General features: G+C 35.3%; 1 protein-coding gene across 2 annotated transcripts; it reads left to right on the top strand.

Annotated features, from left to right (window-relative positions):
• The first annotated feature begins 305 nt into the window (after positions 1-305).
• Positions 306-15,092, top strand: LOC120636066 (RUS family member 1). 2 transcript variants are annotated; one of them, XM_039907342.1, is made up of 11 exons: positions 306-519; positions 720-902; positions 1,577-1,663; positions 2,270-2,431; positions 2,659-2,797; positions 3,905-4,062; positions 7,983-8,124; positions 9,836-10,044; positions 11,022-11,278; positions 12,291-12,474; positions 14,868-15,092. In XM_039907342.1, exons 3-11 carry the CDS (start codon positions 1,582-1,584, stop codon positions 14,918-14,920), a joined length of 1,386 nt encoding a protein of 461 aa, XP_039763276.1. In that variant the 5' UTR covers positions 306-519; positions 720-902; positions 1,577-1,581; the 3' UTR covers positions 14,921-15,092. The 2 variants fall into 2 exon arrangements, with proteins under 2 accessions (XP_039763276.1, XP_039763275.1); XM_039907341.1 differs by lacking the exon at positions 720-902.
• The last annotated feature ends 5,317 nt before the right edge of the window (positions 15,093-20,409 follow it).

Below are 20,409 nucleotides of genomic sequence, written 5' to 3'. Positions count from 1 at the left end.
TTTTACTGAAACCGGTGGAATTCATTGATATCACCGAACAGTAAATAAAGGAAGAAACTAGTATTCAGTTTCTATCTTATTCTACTTCACCAATGTCACGTAGACTTTGAAGATCAATAATCATACTGACTGTGACTGACAATCATGAATATGTGATCATTGTCAACAAATCATTAAATGTGATCATTAACACGTAGGTCCTGTAATGTGACACGTAGTAATTTTATATTCATTGATCTTCTGTTGTGATAGGCTGCATGGTCTTAGATCTTTGCCTGTCCTGAAGACGACAAATTAAAAAACAACATTAAACTGTGGTGCCGCCGGCTATATTAATATAGCTGCTACGTTAGATATTTTTTGAATTTACTTAGTTATTCGAATGAAATATTTATTTTTCACTTCTAAAATAACAGAGTACATTGATTAGATTACACTACGATTTTTTGATAAACTTGCGATTTACGATCTAAAAGCGCATAAAATATTTAGACAGTGTTATAGTTGTTTAGGAAAAAAGTAAGTATTTTTTACTACCAAGTTTCAATAACCCAAGGTAAATTTAAAATACCATTCATATATTATTAAGAAATAGCTGTACTCAGAGTCCGTATTCATTACTGTTCTTTACAAATCTCGCGTTAACCGTTTGTTTTCTTGGGATACTCTCCGTCCTTTCAAGTAACTCCAGGCTTAATTAAAGTTAATTTTTTTGTCAGTTAGCAAACAAACACACACCATCTTTTATGATATTAATAGTTGGAAGACTTATGAATTGGAACAGACTGTGCATAAACATAAACGGCAAGTACATCCATCAACTTCGGTTTGCCGATGTTGTGGCAGATACTCTGGGAGACCTTAATATGATGCTCAATGAACTCATCGTAGTCTCTCAACAGGTGGGCCTAAGAATACACATTATTAAGACAAAGATTATGTCTAATGCTCATGTTTCGCTCCAACCAGTCATCATTGAGACATATACTTAGGACACACAATCCAGTTAGGTAGGTCCAATGGAGAAAGAGCTGAACCACTGAATCCAACTCAGATGGGCAGTGTTAGGGAAACTCAGTGACATCTTCTCCAAAATATCTTAGTGCCTGAAGACGCTCTTCAAACATTGTGTGATGCTAGTGATAACCAATAGCTCTCAAACATGGTCGCTAACTTTGAGCCTCATAAGAAGGCTTGGAGTATCTGTACGCAATCACATCTGGCATGAGGGGATCCGTTGAAGGACTATAGTTACCAATGTAACTCAAAGATTCTTGAAGTTACATTACCAATGGGCCACAGCACATAACTTGGAAAGCTGACAGATGTTGGGGTCACAAAAGGCAACATAGCTCCAGTATATGTAGTATTGGTAGACCCCAGATGAGTTTGACTGATGAGATCAAGTAAGTTGCGGAGAGCCACTGGGCCCTAGCAGTATAAGACTGGTATTTGGAACTCCCTATAATAGAACTATGTCCAGTTGTGGACGTCTATTAGTTGACATGATGATGATTATGATATGATTATAAATTTAAAACAGAAATATTAAAATGACTACATTTACAAATTACAGATTTAATGGGTACGCAACAGGGAGAGATATTGTTTAGGGAACTCTACGGTGCTTCAACCAAGGAAAGATGCTACGTACAACCTGCAGGTAAATTTAGTACAGTACAATCTCACTAATCCGGCACTTCGATAGATCGGCACGTCCAATTATCCGGCACCCTCCGCCCACGCCTCCCTCACCCCTCTATCAATTAAGGATTATTTCATAACTAGTTAATTACATATCTACCTACATGTTAATTTAATACATTATATACATTTATTCTCTCTATGAAATGCTTTATTTTATTTATTACCTATGATTTTTTCAGTATAATCCAGTAATCCGAACATTCCAATAATCCGGCACCCTCCGGTTTTTAATAGTGCCGGATTAGTGAGATTGTACTGTATATGATTAGACAATACAATTTAAAGATGCAGTGAACAAAACTACCTCACTCCTCTTGTTACCATGTTTAAAGGCAATCACAACAACCCTCATGAATGAAGAGTTATTAGACTCATGGATTTCACAACACTAGTAGTGACAGATCTAATGTACAAGGAAATCTACCACCTTACATTGGCTAATCTGTATAAAGCTAGAAGGAAAAAAAAAAGTATTCTCAAAAATATCTTGCATAATATTATCTGCAGTCAGATAAGTCAGTTTTGCCAAAATGGAATATAAATTTAAATTTTGAATTTTCAGAGCAATTAAAAGTAGTGATGTTGAATGATGGTCAGCATAGTGATGTATCAGGAATCTTAGCAAGAATATTTTTACCACAAGGATATCCAGACAGTGTAAGCAAAGATTACTTTGCATACCAGATATGGGACACTGCTCAAGCATTTTGTAGCACTATAACTGGTAAGCATTTTTTTTTATTTTGGTGCTTTAATCTATATTAAACAATTCTACTATTCTAAATTAGGGCTTTAATTTATTGAATTCATATTTTAACGGCCTATACGCTTCTCATTCTGAGAGAAGACCGGTGCCCTGGAGTTAGCCAGTGATGGGGTTGATGGTGATGAATATTTGAAGCATCCAATTAATTAAATGAAGATATCTATCAGTCCATCTAATTTTTACAGGAACACTTGCAACCCAAGAAGTATTGAGAGGAGTTGGTGTTGGTAACACAGCCTCTACCCCCTTGGCAGCCACTATAGTATGGGTCATTAAGGACGGATGCGGCCATCTCGGGAGGATATTATTTGCTTATAGTCATGGGTGAGTGTTCTGTTCAATAGTCTAGCACCAGAACCTTGCAGGCACTTTCACTCATGTGAAACAATCTACCTAATTAAGTGTGAGTTCAACAGGGTGACAGTGAGCCAAATAAACACACGCACAGACCAAAACTTCGGGGTATAGGGAAACTCTGGGATAAATTTCGGCCATGGTAGTTAATTTACAGAGAGCATGTGCACATGTTGTGTTGGCAGTAGTTGTCAATATAAATATTACCCTTTACAACATGTGATTGGGCCTCATAGTTTAGGAGATACGGACAAATATAAGGGGCAGATGAGTAAGGTCTCTGGATAAAATGACATTATGTAGCAACATTTATTTAAATCTGGTGAAACTATTGTGAATAGTTATATAATAATATTTTTAAATAAACAATTCCCTTTACGTTTGTTATATATTATTTTATTAAAAGGTAGCTGAAAATGGCTGGATGAGAAAGGCGGAGGCCCTTGTCTGATGGCATGGACTCAAAAAGGCCTATGTCCAACAGTGGATGATTGCAAGCTGGTGACGATTATGATTACATTTATTACTATATCTGATGTAGCTTACAAGCAACTTACTTACAAAGCTGTACAAATCTATATTTTCTTCTCATGTCACTTCTTTGTCACTAATTCAACTAACTCTATATTTTCTTCTCGTGGCATATATTATATAAAAATATAATAAATCATTTATGGACAAACATCAAAAATATGAAGTCGAAGTCTTGGGCGACCTCCCCAGCACAGTGAGTGTTGTGGTTTTATGTGGGAGGTAGCAGGTTCTATCCCCAAGAAAGCAACTACAGAATTTATAATTTCTGAAATTTCTCTAGTCCAATCTGGTGGGAGGATAACGACAAAGTCGTCACACTAAGCGGTTAAGCGTTCCGGTAGGAAGTCGCAGAAAGAGAAGTTGTAGAAAACTATTACTGTCATACCCCAAACTGGTTAGCCCCCATTAGGAGATTGAAGTCAGGGGCTAACTTGTAGTTAAATAAAAAAAATAAGAAAGTTTTAAGAAAGTTTGTAGTGAAATAAAAAAAAATAAGAAACATTATTTTGAAAAAAATGCTCATTAACATATTCTGTTTTACAGGAGCTCCCTGGATTCTTATAGTAAAAAGTGGCGCTTGTACGCAGATACACTAAATGACGCAGCCATGTGCATTGAAATAGCGTTGCCACTGTTCGGCGGCTACACTACCTTTGCTTTGTGTGTGAGCACTGTCATGAAATCCATTGTTGGTGTTGCGGGTAAGACAGAATCACTTTCTCTAGATTAAAATCTAATCTCACACCACCAGAACACACCACAGCATTGCTGTGTTCTGGTCTGAAGGAAATTGTTGCTGGTGTGATAGGCAATCAGACAGTAAATTCGAAGGAATCTAAAATGTATCTATATAGAATAAAATTATTGTCCACTTGATATTTTAATGAAATAATCATTATATAATTAAATCCACAATCAAAACTTAAAAATGATCTCATTTTTAAGCTGTGGTTCATTATCATTGAAACAGAGGTACAGGCCTGTGACGTCATCTGTGTGTAAACAAGCTCAAAGCAAACATTACTTACTGACAGCGTTCTTTTCGCGATTACTTTCTTTTTTGTTAATAAAACTGGAGAGAAGAATTGATGAATAATAGTAGTATTAAAAACATTAATGAATATTTTATTAGGAGGAGTAGTAACGAAAGTAATTGTAAAATGTGGTTTTAAATATCACCAATATGATTTTCAATCCATTTCCATGTTCTACTCGATCGCTTTATTTACCCACAGATGACGTCCTGCGGTGGTATAGGAAAGATTACGCGGCATTTTTTAAAATATATTTTGAAATTCTGTTATTTTAAACCTGGTTTTTAAGAAATATTAGACTTTTGACTTTGACTTTGAATATTAATATATTCTAAGTCAAAGTCAAAAGTCTAATATTTCTTTATCCAAATAGGCACATATATAGCACTTTTGATGCGTACATTACATGTAAAATATAACATAGAAGTGAGTTTATGGCGATAAATAAATTCGTCAACTAAAACCCAATCTACGAGGGTTCCAAACGCGCCCTGGTCTAAGAAGAAGAAACCAATGCTTCCATTAATTTAAACAACACTTAATATAAAGTAGTCCGAATCGTTATTACAGTGAGGCACACGAGGTTTAACATCTAAAGCTCAAGATTGACTGACATGCCCCTCGTAGACTTTGCACGTCTTTGACGGAGTTATGCCCAGAACATATATAAAAAGTAAAAATATTTAAACGACCGAATTAATATCCACTTTCTTTTTGAAATCTATGATAAAGGATTTAATATTATTATACACTTACCGAATGACGTAGAAGCGTTGGCATCGTGGACAATGTAAATATCGTTCAACTTGCCAAATGGTGGTGTCTGTTAAAAAAATTGAATAATGTAAATAAATGTTAAAAACTAATAACTTTAAATGCCTCCGTGGTGCAGTTGTGTTCGCTGTGATGATGATAATGATACCTACCTACTTACCTATAGCTTATATGACGCTTCGGGTCATAAACTATTTCTATGCAAAAAATCACCAACAAATTTAACTCACTTGAGCATTTATCATGGAGTTTCATTAGTATTTATTTTCTATTTATTTAACGATTCCGTTTATTTTCTTTTTATTACGACAATTGTTTCAATATGATGTTTAATTTGTTATTAAAATAACTAAAGAAATAACAAAAAATAACATTACACGAAAAAAGATCTTCTTAAAACCCATTTCCTTGCGCGTACCGTAAACCGTTATGAGATGAAATTTTTAAGAAAATGACAAATCAATCATTTTGATAACTCATAACACGGTTAATTTTCACTATCTCTGTAATATTATTGTAAAATCCCGAACTAAAGAAATAATTTTAAACCGTGATATTACATATTGATTGCGCCGGCTATACGACACTCATATACAGAACCGGATTCAGGAATGCAACTTTTATCATCATCATCATTATCGACACATTACCGACCTACTACAGGGCACGGGTCTCCTCTCAATTAAGGAGGGGTTGAGGACCGAGCCCACCAAGTGCGGTATGGTAGACCTCACACACCTTTGCGAAAGGTATGCTTAAACTTTGATTTGCTGTTAATTTATAATAGACTGGTTGCGGCACTGTATATCTAGAGATAGCGGAGTTTAATAGCGGTCACCGAGATCAAAACTGATCATAGGGAAAGAACCGTTTACACGAGTGGTAAGGAGGACGAAAAGTATTGCAGAAAACCCACACATTCAGCTTCTTTTTTTAGGGTACCGTAGTCAAATTAGGAAACCTTATGTTATTGTTCAAACAAAAAACAAATAAACTTAAATTCGCCAGTTCTTATGAGTTATAATTATAATGTCCTTGTCTAATAGGTGTTTGAAAATAATATTACGACGTTACGTTTACAGATTTTCGAAAATAAATTATAGGCGAACTAGCTAGTGCCCGCGACTGCGTCTACGTTCACTTTAGTTTTCAAAAAATCGAAATCTCTTCGAAATTTTCGTTAACAGGGCGCTATGCAGCATCCTTTAGATAGACATTGAATACATTATAAACCACACCCACAACTGCCACGAGATGGCGCTAGTTACTGGTTCCCACAAACGCCACTAGATGGCGGTTGTTACTGGTTCCTTTAACGGTCACGAGATGGCGCTACAAAACAGTTCCCAAAACTGTTACTAGACGGCGCTAGTTACTGGTTCCCACAACTGTCACTAGGTGGCGTTCCCAACAAGTTCCCAGAACTGTTACTAGATGGCGCTAGTTACTGGTTCCCACAACTGTCACTAGATGGCGTTCCCAGAACTGTTACTAGATGGCGCTAGTTACTCGTTCCTTTAACTGTCACTAGATGGCGCTAGTTACTAATTCCCACAACTGTCACTAGATGACGCTATTGACAGTTCCCACAACTGACACTAGATGGCGCTAGTTGCCAATTATAGATGCCTAGCGGACATGTTTAATTCCAAACTTAGGTATCATTCTTACTGAAATCGATTACAACAGTTTTAATTCAATATTGTTAACGCTCTTGTTTTAATATAATAAACGATATTTGCAGATTCATTCGAAACTTTTAATTGTTCTCAAAATACTCTTATTGCTATAGGTGTGCCTATATAATATTAGTAAAGATTTCTCGATTCCATCCATTTTATAACCGGTCAATCACACCATAGTATACTGTCCAATCTTTAGGAGTCATTGGCAGTAATTTGGAAGTCGAAGTTGATGTAACTGGTGATGGTGGGAAAAACAAGCATAGTTGAAACTTAATGTACAATTGGTAGAAGTTTAAAATGTGGTTCGGTTCTCTATATATAGTAATTAATATGAGTAGTAATTGTTTCCAAAGGACAGTAAAACGAACAACCAGTATTATTGACGATAGTCGTTGCTCGTGATTTCTTACTAACTATGGACTTACAATTTATTTCATTCAAACCACATGTTGCAAACGAGATTGGAGATGAGTATATTTCATTTACGTTAAACCTAGTTTCCAGAAGCTGTAAATAGCACCATTTTGACTAAATAACAATATCGGGTAAAATGTTAGGAATGATAATTAATTGCTGAAACTTTAGAAATACTTACTACCTGTTAGATGAACGAAATATGAAAATTTTCAAAAAAATCGAAATCTCTTCGAAATTTTCGTTAAAAAGGCGCTATGCAGCATCCTTTAGATAGACATTGAATACTTTATACACCAGAAAAGCGTCACATTAAAAAGTATAAAGTTGCTCACTTGTGTTTCACCTCAAATTATGTTGAAAAAATTTTGCATAAAAATAGCTCGTATCCGTAGACCGTAAATAAATTAAATTGTTTAAAAATAGTTTTTAATTTAGTTTATTTTAACACTTATGCTCATATTAAACATTTATTTAGAGATGCTTCTCAGTAAATTCAAAGGTTATATAAAAAATCCTATATTAATAAGGATCACGTGTATTCACCTTGGCCATGAACTGCTTTAGCAAAATTTTAATTTGACTGTGAGATGGTGATAACAAAAGCGATTAGACACCTCACAATAATGGCAACAAATATGTATGAACGCTTCATAAGTGCCTGTGATAGGTCTATATGAATAAAACACATTCGAATTTATTATTGCACTGTAGGCAGCGCTACAAGGGTCGCAATGACCCAGCACCACGCCATTCGAGGGAACATGGGCGACGTATCCGCCAAGGATTCGGCTCAAGAAACAGCTGTCAACTTAGTGGCATCAATAGCGGCGTTGCTCATCATAACATATATAGGGTAAACTATCATTTTATAATTTACTAACTGGCCCGCGTTCTTAAGACGTCCGCGTTTATTACGGTTTTATAACATTTGTTTTACTGACTGTGGCCCGCATTCTTAAGACGTCCGTCTTTATTACGGTTTTATAACATTTAAATTTAACATTTCTTAAATATAGTGCAACGGGTGAATACCACGATAATGATTCTACGAGGGGGCATCCAGCACTGTTTAGAGCTACATGACCCTAAAGTTCTCTCCACCGACCGTCACTATATTCCAAAAACTACAATCGTGAGGACGGCTTTAAATTAGGAAAAGTGTGGAATCCAGTGGTAGAATTATGCAAACCCAAAAAGCTTCTCTATTCAAAAGTGACGTTGTTAGTGTAGTATATCGAAAACAAAAACACGAAAACGAAATCCATACTACAATACCTCGATAAATATGATCGACATATACCTTGACAAATCCCATAATACAATCGTGGTATGTACACGTGTAATCGTTGAACTATATTTAAGAAATGTTGATTAACCATGAAAATATTAAATTTAAATTTAACTGCAGTAAGTATTAAGAAATAAAGAGATATCTTTTATAGTAAATTGAGAGCTTAGACCTATTTAATTGAGAGTACGCCTAAAATAGTTTAGAAATAACTGGACTGTCTGTTTGCCGGGAGGCCGATTCTACCCAGCAAGGAAAACAACAGTTGCTCGTTTCCAATATTAACATTTTAACAATTTTATTATTCCGAGCCGATAAAACCAATTAATTGCGTGGGTGGGTGATGCGATGAGGTGGTTTGGGGTATACCGTGTAGAATACACGTGCCCACCGCTTCGAAAGTTGGTATTAAATTCAAATTTAAAATTAATTTATTTTAAGTAGGCCTAGTTTCTTAAGAGTGTTAACATAAGTTAATCACGTACTCTCACTTAAAGGTATGTCGAGGGACACACAGAGTTTTTAATGGTTGGAAGTCCCACATAACTAACCCGTTTCCACTAATGGAGTGGTATGTTTCAGGCATTTACTCTGGATAAAAAAAAGACCTAGTTATAAGCACTTTGGAACGTAAGTCAGTCGGTTTGTAGTACCACCGGTTCGGAAAGCAGATTCTACCGAGTAAAGCCGGAAAGAAACTCGTAGTTTTTTTTTAACCCCATTTTGCAGTTTCCTCGTTGTTTGAAATCCCGTGGGAAATGCCAGTTTTCACGGGATAGAATAAATAATAAATATATAAATATACTACGACAATACACACATCGCCATCAAGCCCCAAAGTAAGCGTAGTTTGTGTTACGGGTACTAAGATAGCTGTTGAATATTTTTATGAATATAATACACATATATACTTATTATATACAGATAAACGCCCAGAAACTGAAAAACAATCATGTTCATCACACAAACATTTTCCAGTTGTGGGAATCGAATCCACGGCCTAGGACTCAGAATGAAGAGGCGCTGCCCAAGGCGCCAGTCGGCCGTCGGAATTAAATTGATAAATATTATACGACAATACACACATCGCCCTCTAGACCCAAAGTAAGCGTAGATTGCGCTATGGGTACTATGATAATTGAAAAATATTTTTATGAATAATCTATACAATAATTACATAAGTTAGTCCATTAACCTTTCCAATTGAATAACCACTGTGCTTTAGTTAGTTTTCATTCAGTTACCTAAGTTGACTGTACCTTTTATATTTTTTCAGAAATAATATCGGCTTAATTATGCTGATGATGGTACTCCATATTGTCTTCAACTATTTGGCGGTACGGGCGGTTTGCCTGAGGACTTTAAACGAACCGCGATACCTCTTGGTGATAGACAGCTATCTGAAGAAGGAGGTCGTGTCCAACCCCTGTGAAATAAACAGAAGTGAACCGATCATATTTTACCAGCTCGGGCAGAATTTATTGGGTGATTTTTATTATCTTTTGATAACATTCAAAAGGTTTTTTTCGGGATTAAAAATGCATATAAAAATTTTCGGGACCGACAGGATTTGTACCTGCGACTCTCTGGCAAGGAGACCCGTAGCTATATTGGAGAAAGCGCTCAGGCCGCGATTGCCAGAGAGTCGCAGGTTCAAATCTTGTCTGTTCCGAAAATTTTTATATGCATTTTAAATTTAGGTAATTGATAATTCCTCCAAGTTTAGATAAAAACACTAATAAAAATTATTAAAAAAATATCTGGAGTTTGGAAATTGGCAGTGATTCATCCCCGTGCCTCGGAAAGCACGTTAAACTGACGCGTCTGATCTGTCTTCGGTCTATGAGAGCGAGAGAGAACAGTGCACCTGTTTTTACGCGTACATCTTCACCGTCATCATCATATCCACCGATAGATGTCCACTGCTGGACATAAGTCTTTCGTAGGGAGTTCCAAATTCCTCGGTTCTGTGCCGCTTGGATCCAGCGGCTACCTGCGACACGCTTAATGTCGTCTGTCCACCTCGTTGGGGGTCGACCAACACTGCGCTTACAAGTTTGGGGCTGCCATTCCAGCACCTTGGGACCCCAGCGTCAATCCTTTCTCCCAACAATTTTCCCGGCCCATTGCCACTTCAGCTTCGCGACTCGTTGAGCTATGTCGGTTACTCTGGTTCTTATACGAATCTCCACATTTCTGATTTTATCGCATAGAGATAGCTCTCTCTATCGCTGAGTGACTGAGCCTTCTTATGAGGTCCATAAGAATAAAAATACTATGCGCGTGGCGGTCTTTTATCTTCAATAGAGTTGTTATAATTAAACACTTCGAATGTTTTTAATTAGTTTTTATGGAGAAATAAATATGCATCCTTCAATAATGCATTCCGCAATAATTCAGTTACATGTTGTATATCTCTCTTTTCATACAATATTTATGTAAATACTGATGTTTATTTACAGATTTAAAAATTTCCGGATTCCAAATAAAACTTGGCCAGTCGTTAAGGTGCATAACGAAATACACCTCAGAAGCCTCATACTTGAAGAAGATAAAAGAAATATATGCCGACAAGAACTACATTGTATTTCCTGACACCAGTGCTAGGATTATGCACGTTTTTCTGAAAAATAACGCTGCGGTCGAAGATATTTTGTGCGCTTACTTCCACGCTGTGCTGCTAGCTCTTATAACTGTGTCCATAAACAACGATTACTTGGTAAGTGGCATTTGATATAATTTTGACTTACGCTTTTTAAAAATCCCGCGGGAACTGTGTTTCCTGGAATAAAAAGTAGGATAGAATAGAATAGAAAGTCAATTGCACATACAAATAGAAAACTAGGGTAACAAAACAATAAGTGCAATAGGTAAATTTGAAAATTATATCCATCACATATACTTTACATACTTATTATATATATTATATTTATACATTACATAATATATTATAGTGTAATAGGCGAATATTGGACAGGAAATAGTCATTTAACCGCGATTTGAATAAATAAATAAATATACTACGACAATACACACACACACCGCCATCTAGCTCCAAAGTAAGCGTAGCTTGTGTTATGGGTACTAAGAAGACTGATGAATTTTTTTTTTGAATAATATGTATAAATACTTAGAACATATATATAAACACCCAAACACTAAAAAACATTCATGCGAAAAACACAAACATTTTCCAGTAGTGGGAATCGCACCCACGGCCTTGGGCTCAGAAAGCAGGGTTGCTGCAAACTGCGCCAAACAAATAAATATATGAAATATTTAATGATTTAAACGTACAGAGTAACAGGCTACAGCCTTGACTACTTGAGTACTTGATTTTTGGCATAGAGTTAGAGAGTTAGAGATAGTACGTAGATAGGACGGAGAGGAGAGTAACTCTATGGATGCTCTAACTCTATGGTATGATAGGTTGCTTAGGTTACGGTGTGAAACACTTGTGCATTTATCATTAATTAGTTTGGATTCCATTACAAGCAAGCCATTGACTATAATCTCTGTGTGTGTCAAATTTAAGAAGGTTTTTTTATAATTTTTAGTATTTCTTAATAATACATTAAGCTAATATTTGAAGCGAAAGTATGAAAAAATAGGCTATACTAGGATTCCTTTTCCCAGTAAAGTAGACTCTGTCATTCTATTTAACTTTCATATTTCGATTTTAAGAGGTTAAGTTATCCAAAGTCAATAATTTTCAATTTATAAAATTCCAGGTTTCTGCTAAAATGTCTGACTTGAAGCCATTCGCTCAAGTGTGTAAGACCCTACAGGAATGGAATCGAGCAGCTGCCAAAGGGTCCGGTTTAAACTTTGAGCCATCTTACAAATTGCTAAGATATGTGAATGACATCGTATTGAAGGAGTGGAGGAATTTCAGGATGGGACTATTAAGAACAGGTAAAACCATACATAACTAGCTGTTGCTCGCTACTTCGTCGGCGTTTGTTTTTGTTTTAAAACGTATTTTTAAGTTGGGTATTCTTGGAAAAAAAATGTTAAATTAAATTATTAAAAAAAAAAAACGTATGATCACGGGATGGCAGATGTGAAACATCGAAATTGTTTTCTGTAAGTTATTGCAGATATTGCATAATGAAAAGATAAAGCATTACAAATTTGTTCCACAATAAAAAATAAAAAAAAAAGCAGATGGATAACCACTCCTTTTTGTAAGTCGGTTAATAATGACTGTTTTATTACAAAATTAATATTCCATAAATACGAAATACAAAAATTCACGGCCTGTGTCGCCACGCCAAAAATCAGGTCTATAGATGTTCACATAAAAAAAAAAACAATTTAGTTTCGGTATAGTCCTCGCGATCGCATGTCCGATTGCAATAAATTAACGTATTTTACTGCTATATAAATACCGTTGATGATAAAACTATTTATCTGCGATTAATACTGCGAAACTAATGAAATCAACTTTTGTTTCTACCGGCGATTTCATAAAATAAGTCACAAAAGCTATTGTGACTTAACTATGATAGTTAGATATATTCCCTCGAGTACTTTTTTGTAGATAATAATGAGTACTTTAACTATGTAGCACATAATATTTATGTATCATCAATATTTATCTCAGCGCACGCCAAATAATTAATTTTATACTTTTACTGTATATTTAAGGGTTTCAATGCTGAGAACGGATGCTAAGCGCTTAATTGGCTTAAGACATAGCTTGGCTATTTATCTGGGCCTAAGTTTGAGAAATGCACAAGTCTGGCATAAGTTTCGGTGAAGTTACGAGCTGTTTATTTCCAAAAAAAATTTAGTTTACCTTTTGTTTGCTAATTAATGTTTGAACTCACGTTAGCTCGCGACAAGTTAGAATTTCCAAACAATTTGATCTCATATTTAACAATATAAACTTTAATTTACAAAAATAAACCAGTGAAATGCATGCACTTTACAACTCAAAAAAACTATAATAAACTCCTAAATAGTTACTAATCAATAATCGTTAATCTGTGAATAATATCCCTATCCCTACTTATATTATAAATGTGGAAGTTTGTTTGTTACGCTTTCACGCAAAAACTACTCAACCGATCCTCATGAAACTTAAGACCTGAAAGAATATGTGTACAATATTCTTGGAAGTGTTAGAAGTAATATAGGATACTTTTTATCCCGACATTAAAAGCGCGGTTCCTTTGGGAGAGGGGATGAACTCCGTCAAATTATAACCCATTTGAATAATTATTTTGGTACTATAGAGGTTAAAATATGTGTTTAATTTTGTCCAAATTATGGTTGGAGATAGAGAACAGAACTCCTCAGCGGACAGCAGCTAACCCCTCATTTAAGGCTTAGCGATACTGAACACTTTAATTTTTTTTAGAACTACAACTAAATTTAATGCCACATCAAAAAACAAAATCAAACGTAGACGAAGTCGCGGGAAACAACTAGTATATAATGTAAGCTAAACAAAGCGGGACCTCCGATCGCGTACGAAGACACGCGAAGAGCGCGATAGTGATATTTCGGCGCGACACCTAATGTCATCCTACTGCGTTCGGCTGGTTGCTACCACAGAGTCTACTAGTCTGCCAGAGTAACGTAGTGCTTGCAGTAACGTTAGCAAAGAGTATATTCATTATTGAGCAAAAGTTAAAAGTGTTTATATCCTCATTGCTATAAAATGTTAATTATTTTGTGAATTTCATTTCGGAACAAAAGGTAAACTATTAGAATTTCCTAAAAAAAATACATCTCTTTACTTCACCGAAACCTACACCTGACTTATGTATTTCTCAAACTTAACCCATTAAAGACAGTCTAATGGATCTGTTTGATGCTCCCAATCAAATAAATTGTTTGTTGGTATTGCATTTTTTCTAATAAAAATAATGGTTGGAACGCGTCTGGTTAATATGACATAACTCATCAGGCACTATAAAAATTAAAGAGACCATAATTAACAGAAACACTTGGAGTTCTGTTATTTCTTCTTCAATTTTGACAAAACAGCGCATAGAAACTTCTTTATACAATCAATTATCAATCGAAATTCCCAATCATAATTCGCGTGTTGACCTTAATCGTAGTGTTTTACAAAGATGAGTTGATATTGTTTATTATTTAGAACATCAAGAACGATGACTTAGAGATCATGACGAGTTTAATTTATCCTTTCGGTAACTGGGCTTGCTCAAATTCAAGGCCCTAGGAACGCCACTGCCAACAAGCAATGTAGCAAAGAGAACGGTCTAAACTCCTAATTCCTGTTTTCAATGATTCATAAATAATTTTGATGATGATGTTTCTTACGCTTGTTACAGGTTGGGATTTAAGCAAACATCTAATAGCGGTGGACGAATGGCGAGTGCAGTGATATCATGAACACCAAAAAGGTCCTTAGGTCCTAAAATGACCCTTTTAGTTTGGCCATTCCATGGGGCAATTCTGTCAGCATCTTGGGTACTATGCCTCAATGCGATGGTTTTGAAGACTTTTTAGATTTTATTTAGTTTTATTTAGGTACATAGGTTATTTTAGGTTATTTTTTATGTACCAATAAAATTATATTAATTAAATTTAAATTATTTTTTTTACAACACATCGATATCAATAGAATTTCAAAATATCCTGAATGCCTTGTACCATATTGAATAATTTAACAAGATATATGTATCTAAATAAGTTTAAAATCCCTAGATATGGATACGTAGCAGTTATACAAATATATGTAGAGATAAGAGATAGGAATATTATATGTAACTATGATATACGATTATTATTTTGTGAGATTAAAAAAATAAACTGCTACTATCCAAACTCGGTGACACCTTATTATACGCTCAATCCGATATTAACACCCGTTCTCATGGGACGTATGATTAAAAAATATATGAAAATTTGTATGTAATATTCTTAATTGTTCTACCGGATGTTTGGTGCATCGTGTGCCAAATCGAATCTGATGATTGGAGGGGTCTTTGGCTATCTCTTCAGCCCTCGTAAAAAAATCTTGCTCAAACGGTTTTTTTTATACTGATTTTAAATTGTTTTTTTAAAAATTGTAAAAATTCTACATTTAAATTTTAATAAAAAATAAAGTTGTTAAGTATTAATTAATTTTCTTTTTAATCTTTAATTTGTAACGTTTTACGCTTCTTTTGAAACTAGAATTACACGCCAGCAACATCTAGTTTTTGTTTTACAGCCCCGCAAAGTTTTTTTTACGTAAAAAAATAAGCTTGAACGTCAACTTTCGGTTTTAATAAAAAAAAAACTAAAAGTGATCATGTTCTTCCAATTTTTTTAAAACATCTCTGGACTGTCCCCTTTCTAATGGTGTGCAATATGCCATGAAAAGTAATTAGTAACATCACTAATTTTCAAATTTTCTAAACTTAGTCACAATTTTCTAATATTCAACAGATGAAAGAAAAACAAGTTTTTGCGTAAATAAAACTCACAAGCAGGTAAAATTTTTAAATTTCGTAGGTTTTACTTGAAATAAAAATAATACATTGCATTTGAAACATTTATTTCATAATTTTTACAAATTCTGCTCAAATTGTTCACCCCTGTTTCGAATGCAGGCCCGACATCTTTGACGTATTGTTACAGTTGTAGTCCGAAGCCGTATTTCGTTCTTAATTGTACCGAAGGCCGCTTCTATGCGTTGTATTAGTACCTCCCTCGTTGGGACTTCTGTGGCGTATACTAGCTCTTTGGCACGTCCCCAGACATAAAAATCTAACGGAGTTAAGTCTGGGGAACGTGGAGGCCATGCAATAGGCCCATCGCGCCCAATCCACGAATTGGGGAACACATTATCGAGGTATTCCCTCACAGTTAAACGCCAATGCGCGGGACAGCCGTCATTTTGAAATACTATGGGCACATCTTCATTAAACACGGGCACCTCGGCCAATAATTCCGGCAGATCATTTTGCAGGAACTCTAAATAATTATCGCCATTTAAGTTATCAGGCAGGTAGTGCGGTCCAATTACCTGATTCCCAATCACTCCTGCCCAAACGTTCACACTAAACCGTCTTTGAAAAGATTGCTGTCTTTTGGCATGTGGGTTTTGCCGTTTCGGTGCCCAATGGTGTAAATTGTGCAAGTTAAGAATCCCTTCTCTGGTAAATTTGGATTCGTCAGTCCACAGTATTCTTTTTAAAAAATCAGGATTATCCACATCTGTGTGTAACAAAAACCGACAAAAGTGCATTCGTCTGTCAAAGTCGCCACCCTCAAGACCTGCAACAACCAAAAATCTTTTTAATTCCCCTTGAGCAGTAATTAATTGCACTAGAAGATTATGGATACCTGCTAAACAAAGGCAACGTCAAACAAAGGTTTTAAATTACGTACCTTGAACCGGAGTCTCGTGGAATGGATATTTTTCGTTTTGTCGAAGGACTTTCCACACTTTCCATATTGAAATATCAAGTTGTGCCGCCACATATCTAATGCTTCTTGTGTCGTCTTCCTCAAAAAGTGCCAGTATTCTCTCGTCCACTTCAACATTATGTCGCACAACATGTCCCCTTGGTTCATGAAAATTGACACTCCCAGTCTCGCGTAAACGTCGGTATGTGTCTTGGAAGACTCTGCGGCCAGGTAATCGTCGACCAGGAAAGCGTTCCTGGTAAAGTCGTTGCGCTGCACGAGCGACACCACGGGCTGCACCATAAACCATTATGATGTCCGCATATTCCTCGTTAGAGTATGTCGTCATTGCAACAACAAAAAAGTCAACAAAGTTTAACAATAACACCAAAAGTAAATAAAACGTAACAAAAAACAACAAAACTTAACGAAAACTAAATAAAAGAATCGTGGAGTACAGTAAGCTAGCACACACGTTAGGCAGCAGAGGCAGTGATGTCTCGACTAAAAAATAAGATGGCCGCCGTGTCGACGCGACGCGGGGCCCGTTCGCGATTGGTTCAAACAGGTTTGCACTATGCAAGAAAGGAATAGAAGATAGATTTCGCTTCACTAGAGTGAAAAAACTATTTTTGCCTGTTTAAACGAACAACGGGCGTATAACTTTATGAAAGAGACAGAAAATGTCATCTGCCTTGTGAATTGTGAGTGTTATTTACGCAAACCCTTGTTTTTCTTTCACCTGTTGAATATTAGAAAATTGCGACCAAGTTTAGAAAATTTGAAAATTAGTGATGTTACTAATTACTTTTCATGGCATATTGCACACCATTAGAAAGGGGACAGTCCAGAGATGTTTTAAAAAAATTGGAAGAACATGATCACTTTTAGTTTTTTTTTTATTAAAACCGAAAGTTGACGTTCAAGCTTATTTTTTTACGTAAAAAAAACTTTGCGGGGCTGTAAAACAAAAACTAGATGTTGCTGGCGTGTAATTCTAGTTTCAAAAGAAGCGTAAAACGTTACAAATTAAAGATTAAAAAGAAAATTAATTAATACTTAACAACTTTATTTTTTATTAAAATTTAAATGTAGAATTTTTACAATTTTTAAAAAAACAATTTAAAATCAGTATAAAAAAAACCGTTTGAGCAAGATTTTTTTACGAGGGCTGAAGAGATAGCCAAAGACCCCTCCAATCATCAGATTCGATTTGGCACACGATGCACCAAACATCCTGTATAGTACTCATAAAGTAAGTGCGTGTGGTATATATATGTCGCATATTTTTGACGAACTCCAGACGATTTAAGTGGGAGGTACTGGGTTCGATCCCCGGGCAATTTGGGATTTTTTTATTTTCTTAATTTTCTCTAGTCTGGTCTGCTGGAAGGCTCTGGCCGTGGCTACCACCTTACCGACAAAGACGTGCCATCTCAGACGCCATCATGGATTTAAATGACCATCAGGTGAGATTGCAGTCAAAGGCAAAGTTGTAGTAGAATAAAAAATGTTGCAGGACAATAGGGAAACTTCGAATTGGTCCAAAAAACTTAGGTATTCATTACATTTCACTGCGTTCGTGAAGCTAAAATCAGACTGAGCCAAAAGCGTGGCTAGGTTTAGCTCCCTAACTAATTAAAACAAAAAAAAATATTTGTAATTTAATCATTAATGTTGTCTTATTTTATGACTACTGAGGCTCTGTGAAAGAATATTACCTGATATGTCTTATGTCATTGGTTATTTAATTTATTTACAGTCAAAATATTTATCAATAACAATTTTATACAAAATAGGTGTAAGTTGTGATACTCTTAAGGCGAAAACTAAAATAAATAATTTTCAATCTGTTTTTTTATTAGAGTGTTTTTATTTAGATTAGAGTGTGAGTGTTTTGTTTAAACAATACCTTCAAAAGGTCATATGATACAAGAGTTACACCAGAAATCAAGTATATGTTATTAAAATTATAATCTCTCTATGCTTTACTGCAAAAACTCGCAATAAAATATAGAACTAATTCTCCCATTTTGGCCTCTGCATTCAATCGACTAAAATAATTAGTGAGCGTCCTGAAAAATAGCCAAAAGTGTATATATATTTATACTGTTATTATACCATTGACAAATTACCAAACACAATAGACACACACCTTTATATTTATAATTTTTTACAGAGGAACAAGCAGTATGGTCTCTTCCTATTATTATTAAGTAATAAAAACTACATGTATAATATTTAAGCAGAAGCACTGAAATACAAGATTCCTTAGTTTAGCTTACGAAGCTTGTAGTAAAATAATAATTTTCATGGATGCCCCATCCTATAAAATAAGAAAACCTTTTACTATATGGTTTACATTTAAGATTTTTTTGGAAATAAACATTATTATAATTAAAAAATATATACCTATATATTAACAAAAAAGCTATGAACGACGACCGATCATGGTATATTTTCTCATTGCTAATGTTATTTTTATATACTAATGACGGACCAGATGGCCCCATGTTCCCGTGCTTAGCAGGTCGCAGGTGGATACTTTAATTATATCCCTTGTCGGAGGATATAATTTATATCTCCTGCCGCCCTTGTTAGTCGTGCGTGGCAGAGGCTGGTAGGCACACTGGACACGGGTGGCTTAACGTTTTCCCGTATTCTTATTACGGTTGTTTATAAACGCTGTTCCGAAATCGGAATGACGTTTCCAAAAAATACTTGAACAGCAAAAAAGGCACTAAGACTAACTCTTTGACAGCAAGGCTTGGCTTATCATGTATTTCAGAGAACCAAACGCTAGCGCGAGTTATAGAACAACTAGCGTCATCTAGTGGCCGATGGCTCAAAAGTACGCGTTTGCTTGAGAAGATGACAGTGTCGAAAGAATAATTTGCCTAAAACACATTATTATGAATAAATTATTAAAACCATAATTATAAATAAATGAATATACTACGACAATTAAATTAAAACTATTATCATTATATATTTTATATAATTTATTATTTTTCTTTTTTTAAAATTATTAACAATGCTTAAAAATAAATTAAAAAACACTATTAAAAAATTATAAAAAAAAAAAAATTTGAATGCCCAAGCAACCGGTGGTCAGGGCTCCAGAGTGAGGAACTTCCTCACAATACGCGCCGTTTCAAGGACTACTGCCTTCTGTATCCGACCCTTGATCCAAACAACCAAGCGAAAGCTCCTTAAGTTGTTGGTCGAAGCTTTTCGCGAGAAGACCATTGACTGAAACGACGATCGGAACAACAACGGTCGACTCAACATTCCACATGGCGGTAATCTCGTGTGCAAGGTATTTAGATACTTTTTCCTTTTCAGCTTACACCAGATTATCGTCATGTGGAATAGTAATGTCAAATTGCACGGCGCACTGATCGATCGACTAGAACTATATCAGGTATATTTGCTGTAATATACCTGTCAGTGATAATCGTTCGATCCCAGTAGAGC

The sequence above is a fragment of the Pararge aegeria genome, chromosome Z (assembly GCF_905163445.1).
Source record: "Pararge aegeria chromosome Z, ilParAegt1.1, whole genome shotgun sequence".
Classification (NCBI taxonomy): Eukaryota; Metazoa; Arthropoda; class Insecta; order Lepidoptera; family Nymphalidae; genus Pararge; species Pararge aegeria.
This window is presented reverse-complemented; position numbering and strand designations above follow the sequence as displayed.

Coding starts and splice junctions, on each gene's coding strand:
- LOC120636066 (XM_039907341.1), top strand. CDS start 1,582: ATGGGTACGCAACAGGGAGAGATATTGTTTAGGGAACTCTACGGTGCT. Junction 4,063..7,982: donor ATCCATTGTTGGTGTTGCGG/GTAAGACAGAAT, acceptor ATTGCACTGTAG/GCAGCGCTACAAGGGTCGCA. Junction 11,279..12,290: donor CCATAAACAACGATTACTTG/GTAAGTGGCATT, acceptor ATAAAATTCCAG/GTTTCTGCTAAAATGTCTGA.